General features: G+C 58.0%; 1 protein-coding gene across 9 annotated transcripts in view; it reads left to right on the top strand.

Annotated features, from left to right (window-relative positions):
• SLC38A10 (solute carrier family 38 member 10) overlaps nt 1–14,987 on the top strand; it is a 44,961-nt gene that overhangs the window by 21,929 nt on the left and 8,045 nt on the right. For all 9 annotated transcript variants that reach the window (XM_032241365.1, XM_032241370.1, XM_032241369.1 and 6 more), the window contains 3 exons: nt 301–412; nt 1,586–1,692; nt 8,448–8,604. In XM_032241365.1, the coding sequence (XP_032097256.1) occupies nt 301–412; nt 1,586–1,692; nt 8,448–8,604 (376 nt within the window). The remainder of the gene's footprint in view (nt 1–300; nt 413–1,585; nt 1,693–8,447; nt 8,605–14,987) is intronic.

Below are 14,987 nucleotides of genomic sequence, written 5' to 3' on the forward strand. Positions count from 1 at the left end.
TGTGGCATTGCTCCAAAAGCAAAAACGAAAACGGAAGGACTCGTTACTCACATTTCAAAACGAGGTTGTAAAATTTACGGCCTGTGCCTGGGGTGAGAAGCCCGGTTGCAGGTTACTGTTGGAGTGGCTCAGCCAGATCTGACTGTGCTGGGCAGGCTCACCTGGCAGGCGCGTGCGCCGGCCTCACGTGGAAATGTGCCTGTGTGCCCGGTAGAGCTCTTTCGGGCATGGCCTTCTAGGAGAGTGGTGGAGGAAATCAGTCACTTCAAAGCCTTTTTGTTTCTATTTTCTTTTATACAGCAAAAAGATGGCACGTTTGCAGCAGGGGGCTACATGCCCCCCCTCCGGTTTAAAGCACTTACCCTCTCTGTGGTGTTCGGGACCATGGTTGGTGGCATCCTTATCCCCAACGGTAAGGCTGGGGGCTGCTCCAGTGCCGGGCAGTGGGACCCAGGGGCGCCGGTGTTCAACCAAGACCTGCACAGTCATGAGCTGTCCTCTCTGGTCTCCTAAAATTGTCTAGAGACTGTCATTGGCCCACAGAGAAGGGGAGGAGATAAAATCTGGCAGCTTGATGGAACAGCAGACACCCATTGACACCTGGGCAGAGAGGGACTGCAGTGCCAGGACACAGGCCTGATTTGTCAAATGAACCGTCATAGAACAGTGCATTCTGTACCGTTGACTCTCGACTTCCGGTTTTGCTGGCGCTTTACCAAGGGGAGCGTTGAAGGCCCTGAACGTGTTTATGTTACCCCAGACGCACCCACTGTCTAGCAGACAAGGCAGAGCTCATTATCATCAGGTCATGGGGAACCCGATTGCCTCTCCCCAGGGAGCATCCCTAGAGGTGATCTGTCTGGGCTCCTGCCAGGGGGTTGCACTCTGGTAGCGTGTGCCAGGCCCTGGCTTTTACAACTGCCCTAGGATAGGTCCTGCCCAGCCTAGGGCCACTCATGGCGAAGCAGGTGGGAGAGGCAGCGTGGGAACGGTGCAGTGCGGAGCCCACATCTGGTATAGGCAGAAAATCCCTAGTGTCTGGCTCTTTTTTTTTTTTTCCAAACGGAGTCTCACTCTGTCACCCAGGCTGGAATGCAGTGGCGAGATCTTGGCTCACTGCAACCTCCACCTCTTGGGTTCAAGTGATTAATTCTCCTGCCTCAACCTCCCAAGCAGCTGGGACTACAGGCATGCGCCACCACACCCAGCTAATTTTTGTATTTTTAATAGAGACGGGGTTTCAGTATGGCCAGGATGGTCTCAAACTTCTGACCTCATGATCCACCTGCCTCAACCTCCCAAAGTGCAGGGATTATGGGCGTGAGCCACCGCCCCTGGCCGTGTCTGGCTCTTTGAAGATGAACAATCAGAGAATTCACCCCAGGAGCCCAAATATACTGTTGGAGGAATCAGCTGGCGGTTGTCAGGCTTCCCAGGCACAGAGGGCATCTCTGCTCCCAGCTCATGCCTAGAAGACATTTCCTTCAATGCTGACTTGCTCACCCACATGCTGGGCAAAAGCTCAGGTCCCCTCCTGACTGGTACCCTTTCCTGCTCATCCCTTCCTGTCACTTCTCTGTCCTAGTGGAGACGATCCTAGGCCTCACGGGTGCAACCATGGGAAGCCTCATTTGCTTCATCTGCCCAGCGCTGATCTACAAGAAAATCCACAGGAACGCGTTTTCCTCCCAGGTAGGGGACACTTGTGGGGAGACCTGGACGAAGGCTGATTGGTCTGGGCTGGGGAGAGTTGGGGGCAGAAGGAAGCCCCTGTTCAGCGTTTTCAGATGGGTTCTGTCCAGAAACTTAAAACCCACAAAAGGGACTTGGTCCAGTCAGCCTGGGGACCCCTGGGTTCACAGGGTGTACGGTCCTTGCCCAGCAGAGCCTCACCCAGCTGCTCACCAGCTGTGCATCGGGCTTTCCTGAGAGCTGACTTAGCTGAGTTGTAAGCACTTTCCCCGTGGTGTTTTTGTGGTGACTGACTGTCCATGGACCTGCTGCCAACTCTGAGACCCTCCCCAGTCGCCCACCCCCAAGGCCACCAGCACTGCGGTTCCTGGTGTGACCCTCAAGGGGCAGTGCATGTGGGCGGCCGACGCGTGCACGTGCATGCACGTGGGTGTTCCTTTCATTGTAACACAGCTTCCTGCTGCTTTTGCTCCAGATCCCTTGCAGGTCAGGTTGCTCCAAGCCGTGGGCACAAAGCTGCCTGGCTATTTTTAGCCATTTCATGGTGTTCCATGGTAGGAAAATTCCATAATCTCAGTCTCTGAAGGAGTCACCTCTCCAGTCTTCTGCGTTTGCAGACACAATTGCGATGAATATCCATGTTCATGAGCATCGTGAGATATTTGAGCACACATCTGTAAGAAACCTTCCAGAAATGGAATCCTGTGTCAGGAGTGTGAGCATTTACTGTAAACATGGTGGCTCTGCCCAAGTGGCTGCAGCGTCGCTCCCACCCGGGCTCAAGGCCTCTGTCCCCACGCCCAGGACCTTCCAGTCTTCATCATTCCTCTCTGGTGGGAACCTGGGCATCTTTTCATGGGTTTAGAAGCCACTTGCATTTCTTTTTCTGTGAACTGCCTGTGTTCTTTGCTTGCTTTTTATGGAGTTGAGCTTTTTTTACTGGTATATATTGATACATTTTTTTTTTTTTTTTTTTTTTGAGACAGAGTCTCTTTCTATCGCCAGGCGTCAGGCTGGAGTGCAGTGGCAGGATCTTGGCTCACTGCAGTCTCCACCTCCTGGGTTCAAGCAATTCTCCTGCCTCAGCCTCCTGAGTAGCTGGGATTACAGGCGCACGCCACCACGCCCAGCAAATTTTTTGTATTTTTAGTAGAGACGGGGTTTCACCATGTTGACCAGGATGGTCTTGATCTCTTTACCTCGTGATCCACCCGCCTCGGCCTCCCAAAGTGCTGGGATTACAGGCGTGAGCCACTGCGCCCGGCCAATTTTTGTGTTTTTAATAGAGACGTGGTTTCACCATGTTGTCCAGGCTGTTCTCGAACTCCTGGCCTCAAATGATCCACCCACCCCAGCCTCCTACAGTGCTGGGATTACAGGCTTGAGCCACTGTGCCCAGCCCCTCACTGCAGCCTCCGCCTCCCAGGTTCAATCTATTCTTCTGCCTCAGCCTTCTGAGTAGCTGGGATTACAGGTGCGCGCCACCATGCCAGACTAATTTTTGTATTTTTAGTAGAGATGGGATTTCACCACGTTGGCCAGGCTGGTCTCAGACACTCCTGACCTCAGGTTATCTACTCACCTTGGCCTCCCAGAGTGGTGGGATTACAGGCATGAGCCACTGTGCCTGGCCTGTTTGTTCTTTATTTTGAAAGTCAGAAAAGTTGAGGGTCCCACTGCCCCAGAGCCGGGAGGGAGCTGGAGCAGCAGGCAGCTTAGAAGGTGCCTGAGGGCCACTCAGAGGACAGATGCCTGGGGCACGGGAGGCCACCTCACAGGGGTGCACCAGAAGGCAGCAGTTGCCGAAGGGCCTGGAAGCCGGCCCCTGATCTTGGAAAGATGTAATGAAATGCACACTGTGGCTCTCAGAGAGACATGAGCCACCGGTGGGGCATCTGCCTGTAACCAGAGGACCCCCGAGGCCTGCTGAGGCTCAGGCCCTTGCTGGGTGGGTGCCTGGATGCCAACTGGGCTGCCCTGAGACCCACGTGGAGGCGCGTGGTGCAGAGCAGTCAGAGCCCCAGCCCGCAGCTGTGCTTTTCATTCCTGAAGTGCGGAGGGCGGACTCGTGCGCGTTCGACACGTTTGAAGTGAAAAGTGGGTGTTTTCTCCCCCCTCCTTGGGACTTCTCTCTGCCTTGTGTGTCTGGAGGCCCTGATCACTCCTGCAGGGGAGGGCGCTACGATCCAGGCATGTGCGGCCCTTGGTCAGGACCCTGGATTTTCCGAGTTCAGGGGAGACGTCTGGAATGGGCTTGCGTTCTTCCTGCCGGCCAGCTCTGCCATTGTGTTGATCTGACGGCTGTCGAAATGAAAGCCACGGGTGCTCTGAAAGCAGGGGTCTGGCACGCTGGTCCCAGTGAGCGACCGTGTCCTCAAAGCAAGTTCTTTGGCTATGCAGGAAGCTGTGCCAGAAGGCACAGGGTAGAGGCTGGGCTGGGGCTCGAGGGGCTTCCCCCTGCCACTGAGGCTGGGCAGCCAGTGCGCTCCCCACAGCCCCCCGCCCCCCAGTTCCCAGCTGTCCATCTGTGCAGAACTCCACTTGCACCCTTATTCGGGATTCCAAGGGAACTACAGACGATCCCCTTGTTGACATCACATGTTCCATGGTTAGACTGCAGTGGCAGGACGAGCACGGGGGAGCCCGGCCCTCACCCTGTCCTTGGGGCTGCGGCACCTGCTCCACTCCATCATGTCTGCAGCCCAGTCCTCGGCAGAGTTCTCACAGCTGCTTGGGGACTTCAGTGATCCCTGTGCTGTTTTCAGATGCCTAGCCCACCTGCAGCATCCGCTGCTGCTGCCGAGTCCGTGTTCCCGCCCTGGCCCTGGCACAGAGGCCCAGCACGTGGCAGCCCGCAGACCGGGATGTGGTCACTGCACTGTCCCCTCCTGGACGAGGCATGGACGCACATCATCACAGATGCCCATGTGGTCCCCTCAAGCTGGGTAGTGCTGCTGTCTCTGCCAGAGTGTTTCTTTTTCTTTTTAGACAGACTCACACTCTGTCAGCCAGGCTGGAGTGCAGTGGTGTGGTCTCAGCTCACTGAAACCGCTGCCTTCCGGGTCCAAGTGATTCTCCTGCCCCAGCCTGCTGAGCAGCTGGGATTACAGGCACGGGCCACCACGCCCAGCTAAGTTTTTTTTTTTTTTTTGTATTATTAGTAAAGGCAGGGTTTCACCATGTTGGCCAGGCTCATCTCTAACTCCCGACCTTGTGATTCGCCCACCTCGGCCCCGCAAAGTGCTGGGATTACAGGCGTGAACCACCACGCCTGGCCACCAGGGTGTTTCTTAGAGGAAAGGCTGAGCGTGTGAACTGTGATGTTGCCTGGGACAGTGGCTGCTCTTGCTCAAGGCAGTGGTCACTGGCGAATGCCCCACAGAGCCTGATGGGAAGTGAGCGAGTCAGGACGAGGGAAAGTGGGGATGGAGCCTTCCAGCCAGTGGGTGTTCCCTGGACATCACCATCTCGGTGTTCAGGGCTGCTCTCATGCAGGGGCTTGTCCTGAGTGGCATTTCGCTGGCAGTGCTGTCCTGCCTGGTGTCTGGTGGGGGGCCAGGGACGGCTCTCCTGATGGGGACCCCTTCGGGCAGGAGGCAGCAGCGGGCATGTGCGTGGCAGCAGGCAGGGCTGGGTCTGCTTCCTGGACCCGCCTGTCTGGAACAGTCCTGCCCTTGTCCCAGCCCGAAGACTCCTTGTAGGCTCCCTGTGTACGGTGACCTTAAGCCACCACTTCTCCAGTGTGTTTTGAGATGTTCTTGGACTTGGGGCTCAATTTGGTCCCCAGGTGCTTCCCTGAGAGGTGGCAGGCGGTGGGGGTCCCTGTGCTGCAGTCTGGGAGCCCCCTCCCCTGCTGACCAGCTTCACACTCGGCTCTCTGTGGGTCCTCGGTCAAGTGTGTTCTCCCTGTGCCTCTGTCCTTTCCAAGGCCCATTGGTCCTGGGTCTTCCGGGAAGCTTGCTGTCTCCCAGCATGGGGGAGATTCATGTGCGTGATTTTTAAGCTCAGAAAGTTGGGGGTTGAAAGAAATCATTGAAGTCGTGGAGCTGTTTCTTCGGCCTGTCAGTCTCCATGGATGTTTTAGATGAGGTCCACATTGAAAATAACCTAACATAGGAGTTCGAGACCAGCCTGGCCAAATGGTGAAATCCAGTCTCCACTAAAAATACAAAAATTAGCTGGGCGTGGTGGCGCATACCTGTAATCCCAGCTACTCAGGAGGCTGAGGCAGGAGAATCGCTTTAACCTGGAAGGCGGAGGTTGCAGTGAGCCGAGATCACACCACTGCACTCCAACCTGGGCAACAGAGCAAGACTCCGTCTCAAAAGAAAAAGAAAGAAAGAAAGAAAGAAAGAAAGAAAGAAAGAAAACCTGACATGAAATGACCAACCAATGTCTTAATCTTTGGGTCTAAAGTGTTGGAGGCCTGGAGTAGCCGCTCTTGCTGCGCTCCCTGGCGGAGGATGGCGAACGCTGGGCTCTGGGATTCCACCTGGGGAGTCTTCTGCCCTGACCTGCCAGTGTCCCGGAGCAGAGGTGCTTACCCTTCCTGTTTAGGTACTCTCACCAGGATCCCCTAGTGATCGAGTTGGTGTTACGGGAAGTCCAAGTAGGGAGCTCAGTTTTTTGGTAGCTCCTCAGAAGGGAATTTGGGCCATCAGATGGAGAAATGTGAGATGTACTCAGCGTGTGCAGCTGTACCCAGTTAGAGAAACTCGCCTGGGATGTCGCAACAGGGTTCCCACAGTGCGGGGGGATTCCCAGGCTTCCAGACAACAGTCTCCTGTCTAGGCACCTTCCTGGTGGGTCAGATTAACTTTCCATCTGGACCCTTTACTCCAGGTGACCCGAGCCCGGCCTCTGCCCTGTGCTGGCTGGCAGAGGCCTGGGTGGGAGGGCAAGGCCCTGAAGATGGAGGTCCAGGGGCAGGTGTAGTACAGGTCACAAGGGCTGTGACGGGCCCCCAAGGCCTGCCTCTGATGGCCTTGCCTTCTGGCATCAGGCTTCTAAGCCACGGCCATCCGTGTCACCCACCGGCAGCTGGCCTTTCCACACCTGCTCCTTACATAGGCCTGATAGCCTCGAGAAAGTGAAAGTTTCTTCCTTTTTAAAATTACCCTAAGACTGTGTTGGTCATCTTCCAGAAACCACCATTGCTCTGGGACTCTTCCCTTCTGGGAAGACGTAACGTGGCTGAAGGGGCATCTCAAATGGAGAACATGGGGTCAGGGCAGGGGCAGAGCTGTGTGGGCTGTCGAACCTGCAGGTCCTGCTGGGGCCTCCAGAACAAACATCAGACGATGTCCCCACATGCACTGGGGCAGGCCTGCTGTCGCCGCAGGCTCCAGCCAGCTTTGGTTACTGCCAGAGGGGCCTTGGGCTCCCTGGGCATCCCACCAGCCGAAAGGCCACTGCTGCCAGGCTTTCTGCAATGGAGCCCACTGACCCTAGAGCCGTAGCCGCACCTGGCGTCCGGAGACGCTGACACAGCCCAGGTTTCCGGGTGGCAGAGGAGGTGGAGGAAGCTGGCTCCCGCTAGGTTGTCTTCCTTCAGCCAGCTTCGGAGAGCATGGGTCCTTCCATCCGGGGACCATCCTCTCTAATTGTGTTGGACCAGGGAAGTCTCACCAGTTCTTCTGAACTTTTTTTTTTTTTTTAAAGAGCCAACATACCTTTCAGAAAGGGATTTTGAGTTCTGGCTCTGAGACCACAGAGGTGGAATGACACAGCCCCTTTGCTCTACCAGAGGCCGCCTTGCCAGCACACCCAGGCTCTGCCAAACCAGGAGTTGGCGCTCCCCTGGGGAGATCGGCGCAATGGGAAGAGCAGCTTGCACTGAGCTGGGCCAGGCAGGAACTGCAGCACCCGTGGCTGTGGCTGTGGCCACGTGAATGATGGGAGGAGCGGGCCCAGCACGTTCACTAACATAGCAGGGTGGCAGGAGCTGGGCCACACGGGGTAGAGGTTGTCAGGGTCACTGAGGATCGGCCGGAGGGGGCCTCCGGGAGGGAGGACGAGGTCACGCAGGGAGAGGCCTCGGCAATAAAGACTGTCTGGCGGTCGGCTCACAGAGTGACCTTGTGGGCACCACACCACAGCTATGGAAAGGTGGAGGTTGTTTCTGCTTCCGCCCCCATGCATGGTGCTGGCTGTGGTGACTGGGGCAAGTCCTTTGTGCCCATGTGGGCTGTGTCCGCTGCACAGGGCCGGTCCTGTGGGTTATGCAGGAGCGCTCCCTTTGAGGACAGCGTGGACGGGGGCTCTCAAGGTGGGCGGCTGCCTGGAGTCCCCTGCTCCTCTCCCAGGCAGGTCAGCCCGGTGCTCAGCCTCTGTTCCTCTAAGGCTCCTCATGTCCCTGAAGCTTCCGGAAGCCGCGCTCCCTCCTGCTGGGCTTTCATAGCTGGCATGCTCCCACACGTTTGGCCCATGACCCCAGCTGGCATGGAGGGCACATCAGCCACAGGCTGGACGCCAGGAGTCCCACCGTACTCTGACTGACAGTGCCACATCAGGGCTCAGGCCCTCTCCCAGTGGTCAGCAGCTTTGCTGGTTGGCGGGCCAGGTCTCCCCGGGAGTGGCCACCTGTCCTCAGGCAGGGCTGACTGCACGCCCGTCCCCCAATTGGGGGACTGTGTCGTGCCCACCCTCCTCGCATCTCACCCAGTCCCTGAGCCTCTCTGCCAGGCCGGTTTTATAGCCTGGGCAGGGGCGGGGGCCGGCTGTGACCCCCGCCCCTGGGGTCTTTGTCTCCTCAGGTGGTGCTGTGGGTTGGCCTGGGCGTCCTGGTGGTGAGCACTGTCACCACGCTGTCTGTGAGCGAGGAGGTCCCTGAGGACTTGGCAGAGGAAGCCCCCGGCGACCAGCTTGGAGAGGCCGAGGGTCTGAAGAAGGTGGAGGCAGTGCGGCTCTCAGGTACGCGGGTCTCAGGTACGCGAGTCTCCCATGTGTGCCCGGCCCTGGCCCTCGGAGCCTTCTCAGTGCAAGTGCCCACTGGGCATCTCCTGGGTCTGGTCCAAAGATTGTGCTCATCTGCCCAGCGGCCTCTGTCCTGTGTGGGTGCAGCAGATGGGGTGGGGCTGCCAGCCTTGCCCGTGATGATGCTCTGTGTATGGAGGCTGGCTGTGGCGTGGCCTGTATGCGGGGAACGTGGGACAGGAGTGGATGCCTGCCACTCGGAGGACTAGGCTTTCGTTTCTGAGTGTTGCTCACGTGCCATTGATTCAGCTTTGAGGATAGAAGTTCCGAGCCAGTTCTATCCTGGACGGTGTCGGCGACCAGGCCTCAGTTTGGTTTGCCGCTTTAGGTTAGTTACTATTAGTTTACCAGGACTGTGGGTGGAGTTACGACCGTGACCCCTCATGCAGCCGCAGCCTGCTTTGGGAGGGGCCCGCGGTGTCCTGTAACCTTGATGCCCCCATCTGTGGCAAAGTCCCGGGGGCTACAGAGATGCACGTTTCATGAGTTTGGCTTTCCAGGGTGCAGTGCAGCTCCGTGTGCCCGGGGGGCTGCTGCATCCCTGACCCTCCCTGGCCTGGATGGGTGAGTGCCACACAGGCTGGCACTGCGGCAGCAGATGGCCCTGGGCCCAGGCCTGCCAGGAGCTCTGAGCGGCCGGTGCTAGGCAGGCATGGGTGCTGGCACGTGGGTGCTGTCCACGACAACCTTCACGCTGGGGTCTTCCTCCCCTGACAGTGGCTGGGTTTACGCGTCCATGCTGCCATATCCACCACATCCAGCACGCCTCTGCAGAGGCCCCTGCTCATATGGATTCGCTGGGTGGCATCTGCATGCCATCCTGGGAGCCCCGGTGGGGGGCAGCGCCGGCTGTGTCTGGGGGTCTCAGGTGGCTGTGGAAGTGCTGGCCAGTGACTTCCCCTCAGGGCGGGGCCTCCTCCACTTTTTTTTTTTTTTTTTTTTTTTTTTTTGAGGCGGAGTTTCACTCTTGTTACCCAGGCTGGAGTGCAATGGCGCAATCTCGGCTCACCGCAACCTCGGCTCACCGCAACCTCCGCCTCCTGGATTCAGGCAATTCTCCTGTCTCAGCCTCCTGAGTAGCTGGGACTACAGGCACGCACCACCATGCCCAGCTAATTTTTTGTAGTTTTAGTAGAGACGGGGTTTCACCATGTTGACCAGGATGGTCTTGATCTCTTGACCTTGTGATCCACCCACCTCGGCCTCCCAAAGTGCTGGGATTACAGGCTTGAGCCACCGCGCCCGGCTCCTCCACTTTTTAACAGAGGGGAGGAGAGGTCCCGTGGAAGGGAGCCCCTGGCGTCGCCTGAGCATGTCTCAGCTGTGATGACCCTGGGGCTTGCGGTCATCTCTGTTCTGAGCTCCGCACTCCTGTGCTGGCCAAGTCCCTTCCCAGCATTGTCACCTCATACAAACTGCCCCCAGGGACACCGTCCCAGGGCCTCCCCGGAGCCGCTGTGCTTCGAGTCGCTGAGGATGCCTGCTCCCGGGTGGCAAGGGCGGGTAGGGGAGCCCTGCCTTCTGGGTTTCCTGCAGCTGGCAGGGCAGTGCTTCGGGACAGCTGGGGTCACCAGAGAATGACAGTGTTCCGAAGCTCCAGGTGGCCGCCCGCTGCCTTGCGCTGGATTTGGTAATTGGGACTGGACAGAGTGCACCTGAAGAGGAGGTGGTGGTGTTGCACCCGCCTCAGCGGGCACCCCAGGCAGGACCACTTCCTTGCTGTTCGTGTGTCTGGGCTAGAGTGGGCGCTGACATGCACTGTTGGTGGGGCTGTGGTAGCCCAGGAGCTGGAGTCCAGTGTGCCGGCACCCTAGCCCTGGGCAGTGAGGGGTGTTGACCTTGTCCAGTGGTGCAGGGCCGCTGGGGAGTGGACTTCTCGGTGCCAGCCAGCAGGGGCCCCCATCCTCCAGTGCTGTGCGGCCCCCGCCTGCGGCCCGTGCAAGCAGCTGTGTCCTGTCATGAGGCTGCCTGGGCCTCGGGCTCACCTGGTGCCCTCCGAGGCCACATCTGGTTTCTATTTCTTCCATGAGGCTGTAACAAAACACATGGCCCCTCTCAGAACCACATGGTACTTGTTTTGCTTGTCTCCAATTTTCCAGCCCCCAGCGCCCCCGTGATAGATGGGCCACCTTGCCGAGGCCGGGGTGGGGCCGAGGGGCCTGTGCTGATGTGCGCTCCCTGTCGGACAGCTGAGCGGAGTTTTATTGGTCTCTGATGCTGCAGAGGCCAAAAATGGTACCTGCAGACTAGGTGAGAGCCCTGTGTGGCCCTGAGCTGTGGCTGAGTCCCACCCTTGTGCAGATGTCATGGTGGCCACGCACAGCCTGGGCCCCACATACTGCCTTGCAGGCCTTGGCGAGCATGGCTGAGTCCTTACAGAGGCTCATGAAGACAGTTACCCATGAAAGCCAGGAGTCAGGGCACTCATTGCCTGTGTGCCGTAGCACCCTGAAGCTAGGGGTGGCCTCGGGTTTTGTGACATCTCCTTTCTTGGAGCTGCAGGTCCCCTGTCCTCCAGATGCCTGCAAGCCCCCCCGCTTGCTGCACAGGGCGGCACTGCAGGGCCCACGCCCTTCAGGACCCTCATCCCTGCTCCCCCAATGGGGCAGGCACAGCTGCACTTCCGCTTGGTGGGAAAATGAGGCTGGGCCTGGCTCAGAAGGGACCCAGACTGTGGTGATACGGGGGAATGAGGGTCTGCTGGGTGTTGATGGGTCATGCATGTTGGCGCAGGGGCAGAGATGGCCACAGTCCTGAGCACTCAGGCCTAAGCGGGGGGACACACGGCCCCCACGTGTGGAGCCAGGCCACATGGCTCGACACAGGCCTCAGGCTGCAGGAGGCAGGGCCATTCAGAATCCTGCCAGGTCCTGCATGGCCCGCATGGCTATCTCAGACAGTGGGACCAGCTCTGCATCATCTCAGGACAGCAGCAGAAACATGGCACAGAATTACAAAAGGAGGAGAGGCATGGGGGACACAGCAGAGGAGCTGTGAGAAGCCTTCTCAGGGCCAGCATGGTAGCCCACGCCTGGAATCCCAGCACTGTGGGAGGCCAAGGCAGGAGAATCACCCGAGGTCAGGAGTTTGAGACCAGCCTGTCCAACATGGTGAAACCCCATCTCTACTAAAAATAAAAAATTAGCCGGGCGTGGTGGCTGGATGCTGAGGTGGGAGGATCACTTGAGTCTGGAAGTTCAGGGCCGTAGTGAGCTGAGATGGCAGCATTGTACCCCAGCCTGGGCGACAGTGGGACTGTGTCTCAAAAAAAAGAGCTTTCTTAGCAGGGCATGCAGGAGAGCTCCAGCAGGGGGCGTTGTCCCCACAGTGGGGGAGAGAAGGGAGAAGCAGGTGGCCCTCGTCTCTTGCACCATTCAGTGCCCTGCCGAAGGAGTGGGAGCCTCCCAGCTCCCCACAAGAGGCAGCAGTGTTGCCCGCTGCGGCGGAGGCAGAAGCAGCAGTGAGGAGGTTCTGCCTGCTGGAGGCTGGACCAGCATGGCTGTGTCGCCAGCCCAGACACCCGGGAACCAGGAACCAGATGGCCTGGAATTCCCTCTCACATTCGCAAAGATGAGACCATGAGGTCATTGGTCAGCTATGTCCGGAAGACTGGGCTGGAAAATGCAGCCTTCATGAGCAATCCTCTCTCATGGCAGCACTGAGGGAAAGTGAAGAATCAGCTGTTAGAAAGTTGCGTAAAAACAGGAACCAGCTTTTCCAAGTCACGTCAGCGGCCATTGTTCTTGCCTCTGTCCAATGCGGAGCGCTGGAATCCTGACCTGTTGAACTTGAGGCGGTGCTTGAGTTGATGAGGAACTCCGTCAGCAGGGTGCCGGACCGTGTTGAAAAGTCATTGAGTCTGGGGGCAGTCTGACGTTGACTGTCTCCATCTTTACTGATCACAGGGCACACGGAGCCACGGCATGTCCACACCAGCAGCCCACAGAGCCGCCTTGCTGACTCTGGGGTCCAGAGGGCAGCATTGCTGGCTCTCCGCCTGTCTGCGCTGGCCTCTGGTCCAGGGTGGACACCAGCCTCGAATGTGGGGTTGGGGATGCGTTAGATGCTCCCCCTTCCCCCCAGGTCACCTCCTCCAAGTCACTGAGTGTGTCTCACTCCAAAGACAGAGCCTTGAGCTGTGGCCTTGGCAGCCTTGGGGCTTCCATAGCTGGCTGGACAGCAGGGAGGAAAGTCTGAGGGATCCGCCTCCACTGTGGCCGAGTTGTGGCCTCCATCATTGTTAGGAAGTTTTGTGTTTCTGCGGGTGCTAGGAGCTAGGAACCTGCCGCCTCCGGCAGTGAGGAGCCGCTGGGACAGGACGTAAAGGTGCTTTCCTGGCCAGGCTCCAATGGTGCTTGCGGGTCATGGTTTTTTTCGACCGGAGGTCAAACTCCTGATCTCAAGTGATCCTTCTGCCTCAGCCTCTCAAAGTGCTGGGATTCCCGGTGTGAGCCACTGTGCCCCGCCTGGAGGTGATTTTTGAAGCCGGATGAGGGAGGATGGCTGCCCTGTGGCAGCTCCCTCCGCTGGGTGTTGCTGGGGGAATGCATGGAGCCATCCCCTTCGGCCACCGCCGCCTCTGCTGGGTGTTGCTGGGGGAGTGCATGGGGCCGTCCCCTTCGGCTGCTGCCTCCTCCACTGTGGCTTAGCCGGATGTGCTGCTGGCCTCCTGGAAGAAATTCGGATGCCAGAGATCCCCTCCCTCCCGAGGGGCTCAGTCATGAGCTGGCGGGGGCACTTGCCACGCAGGGCCCTTTTCTCTTTGTGAACCTGTGATCATGTTGAGATTGGAAATGCTGGCAGCACTCGGACGTTTTTCAGTTGCTAATTTTGAAGTTTTTTGTTAGTTTTACTACAGCCGAGGCACTGCTGGCAAACCGTCCCTGATGCAAAGGTCGGCTCCGTGTGGAAATGTCGTGTGCGTTGCCCGTGGACAGCTGCAGAGCGCCGGGTGTGAAGGCCGGGCCTGGCTGTGAGCGCAGCCCTCGGCTGGTCAGCTGCTGCTGGCGGCGGGGAGCCAGGACGCGCGCGCAGCCTTCCTGCAGGGGGCCGTGCACTCCTGCGCCACTTGCAGACGGCTGAGAGGCGTGGCGTTCCCTGGAGTTTTTCCAAAGGGCCCTCTGGGGCCGCTCCTGGCGCACTGTGGGCACCTGCATCCCGTGGTTCCTGCACCTGCACAGAGCTCCCCTGGAGCCCCAGACTGGTCATTTCGCTTCCTGCTGAGACCATGACTGCTCAGAGGCAACTTGTCCTTTGACAGTGGAGGTTCCTTTGTTTTGCTAACTTTTTCCTTCCCCTCCCCAGCCCCCCTTTCTTAACTAATCCGCTGGACGGGCCCTCTTGATTGATAGTTGTGGCTTGTTTCCGCGTGGGCCTCTGCCCAGGCTTTGTGGTGTATGGAGGGTATTTTTCACCTGCTTGGGCTTATTGAATTGGTCACTTGGGCTGGGCATGGTGGCTCAGGCCTGTAATCCCAGCACTTGGGAGGATGAGGTGGGTGGATCACTTGAGGTCAGGAGTTTGAGACCAGCCTGGCCAACATGGTGAAACCGTGTCTCTATTAAAAATACAAAAGTCAGCCAGGCATTGTGGTGTGTGCCTGTAATCCCAGCTACTCAGGAGGCTGAGGCACCAGAGTTGCCTGAACCTGGGATGCAGAGGTTGGAGTGAGCTGAGTTTGCGCCACTACACTCCAGCCTGGGTGACAGAGCAGGACTCCATCTCAAAAAAAAAAAAAAAAAAAAAAGGTAGAATTTGTGACTTGGCTAAACGTAGAGCCCAGTGTCTGCTTTCTGTTACGTAGTTACATAGCAGGGTGGCACCTTCCCTCCACGGTTCATCTAGGACTCTCAACTCCAAACTGACCGCAGTGTAACTGGGGTTTCCCTAGACTAACATATCAGGCTGCTCTTACAAGGCTGCATAAAGCTAAGATAATTGGCCTCGTTTTTTCTCCTTTGGGAGGTGGTGAGACCCCATCTGCTGCTCTGAACTAGACTGTGTGAATTCTTCCCCAGACAGCTTCACCCAAGTCCCCCTGGGCTGCAGCGCCTGTCCCAGCGGACATATGACCTCGCCGGAACAGGAAAGTGGTGATGGTGGTGTAGAGGTGGCGGTGGTGATGGAGGTGATGACGATGGTGATAGAGGTGATGGTGGTGGTGACAGAGACCATGGTGATGATGGTAGTAATGGAGGTGATGATTATGGAGGTGACGGGGGTGAGGGCAGTGATGGTGGTGGGGTGGAGATGGGGGTGAGGGCAGTGATGGTGGAGGTGACAGTGGTGACGGGGGTGAGGGCAGTGATGGTGGAGGTGAC

Source organism: Sapajus apella, unplaced genomic scaffold (assembly GCF_009761245.1).
Source record: "Sapajus apella isolate SASKATOON/1434 unplaced genomic scaffold, GSC_monkey_1.0 scaffold48, whole genome shotgun sequence".
NCBI lineage: Eukaryota > Metazoa > Chordata > Mammalia > Primates > Cebidae > Sapajus > Sapajus apella.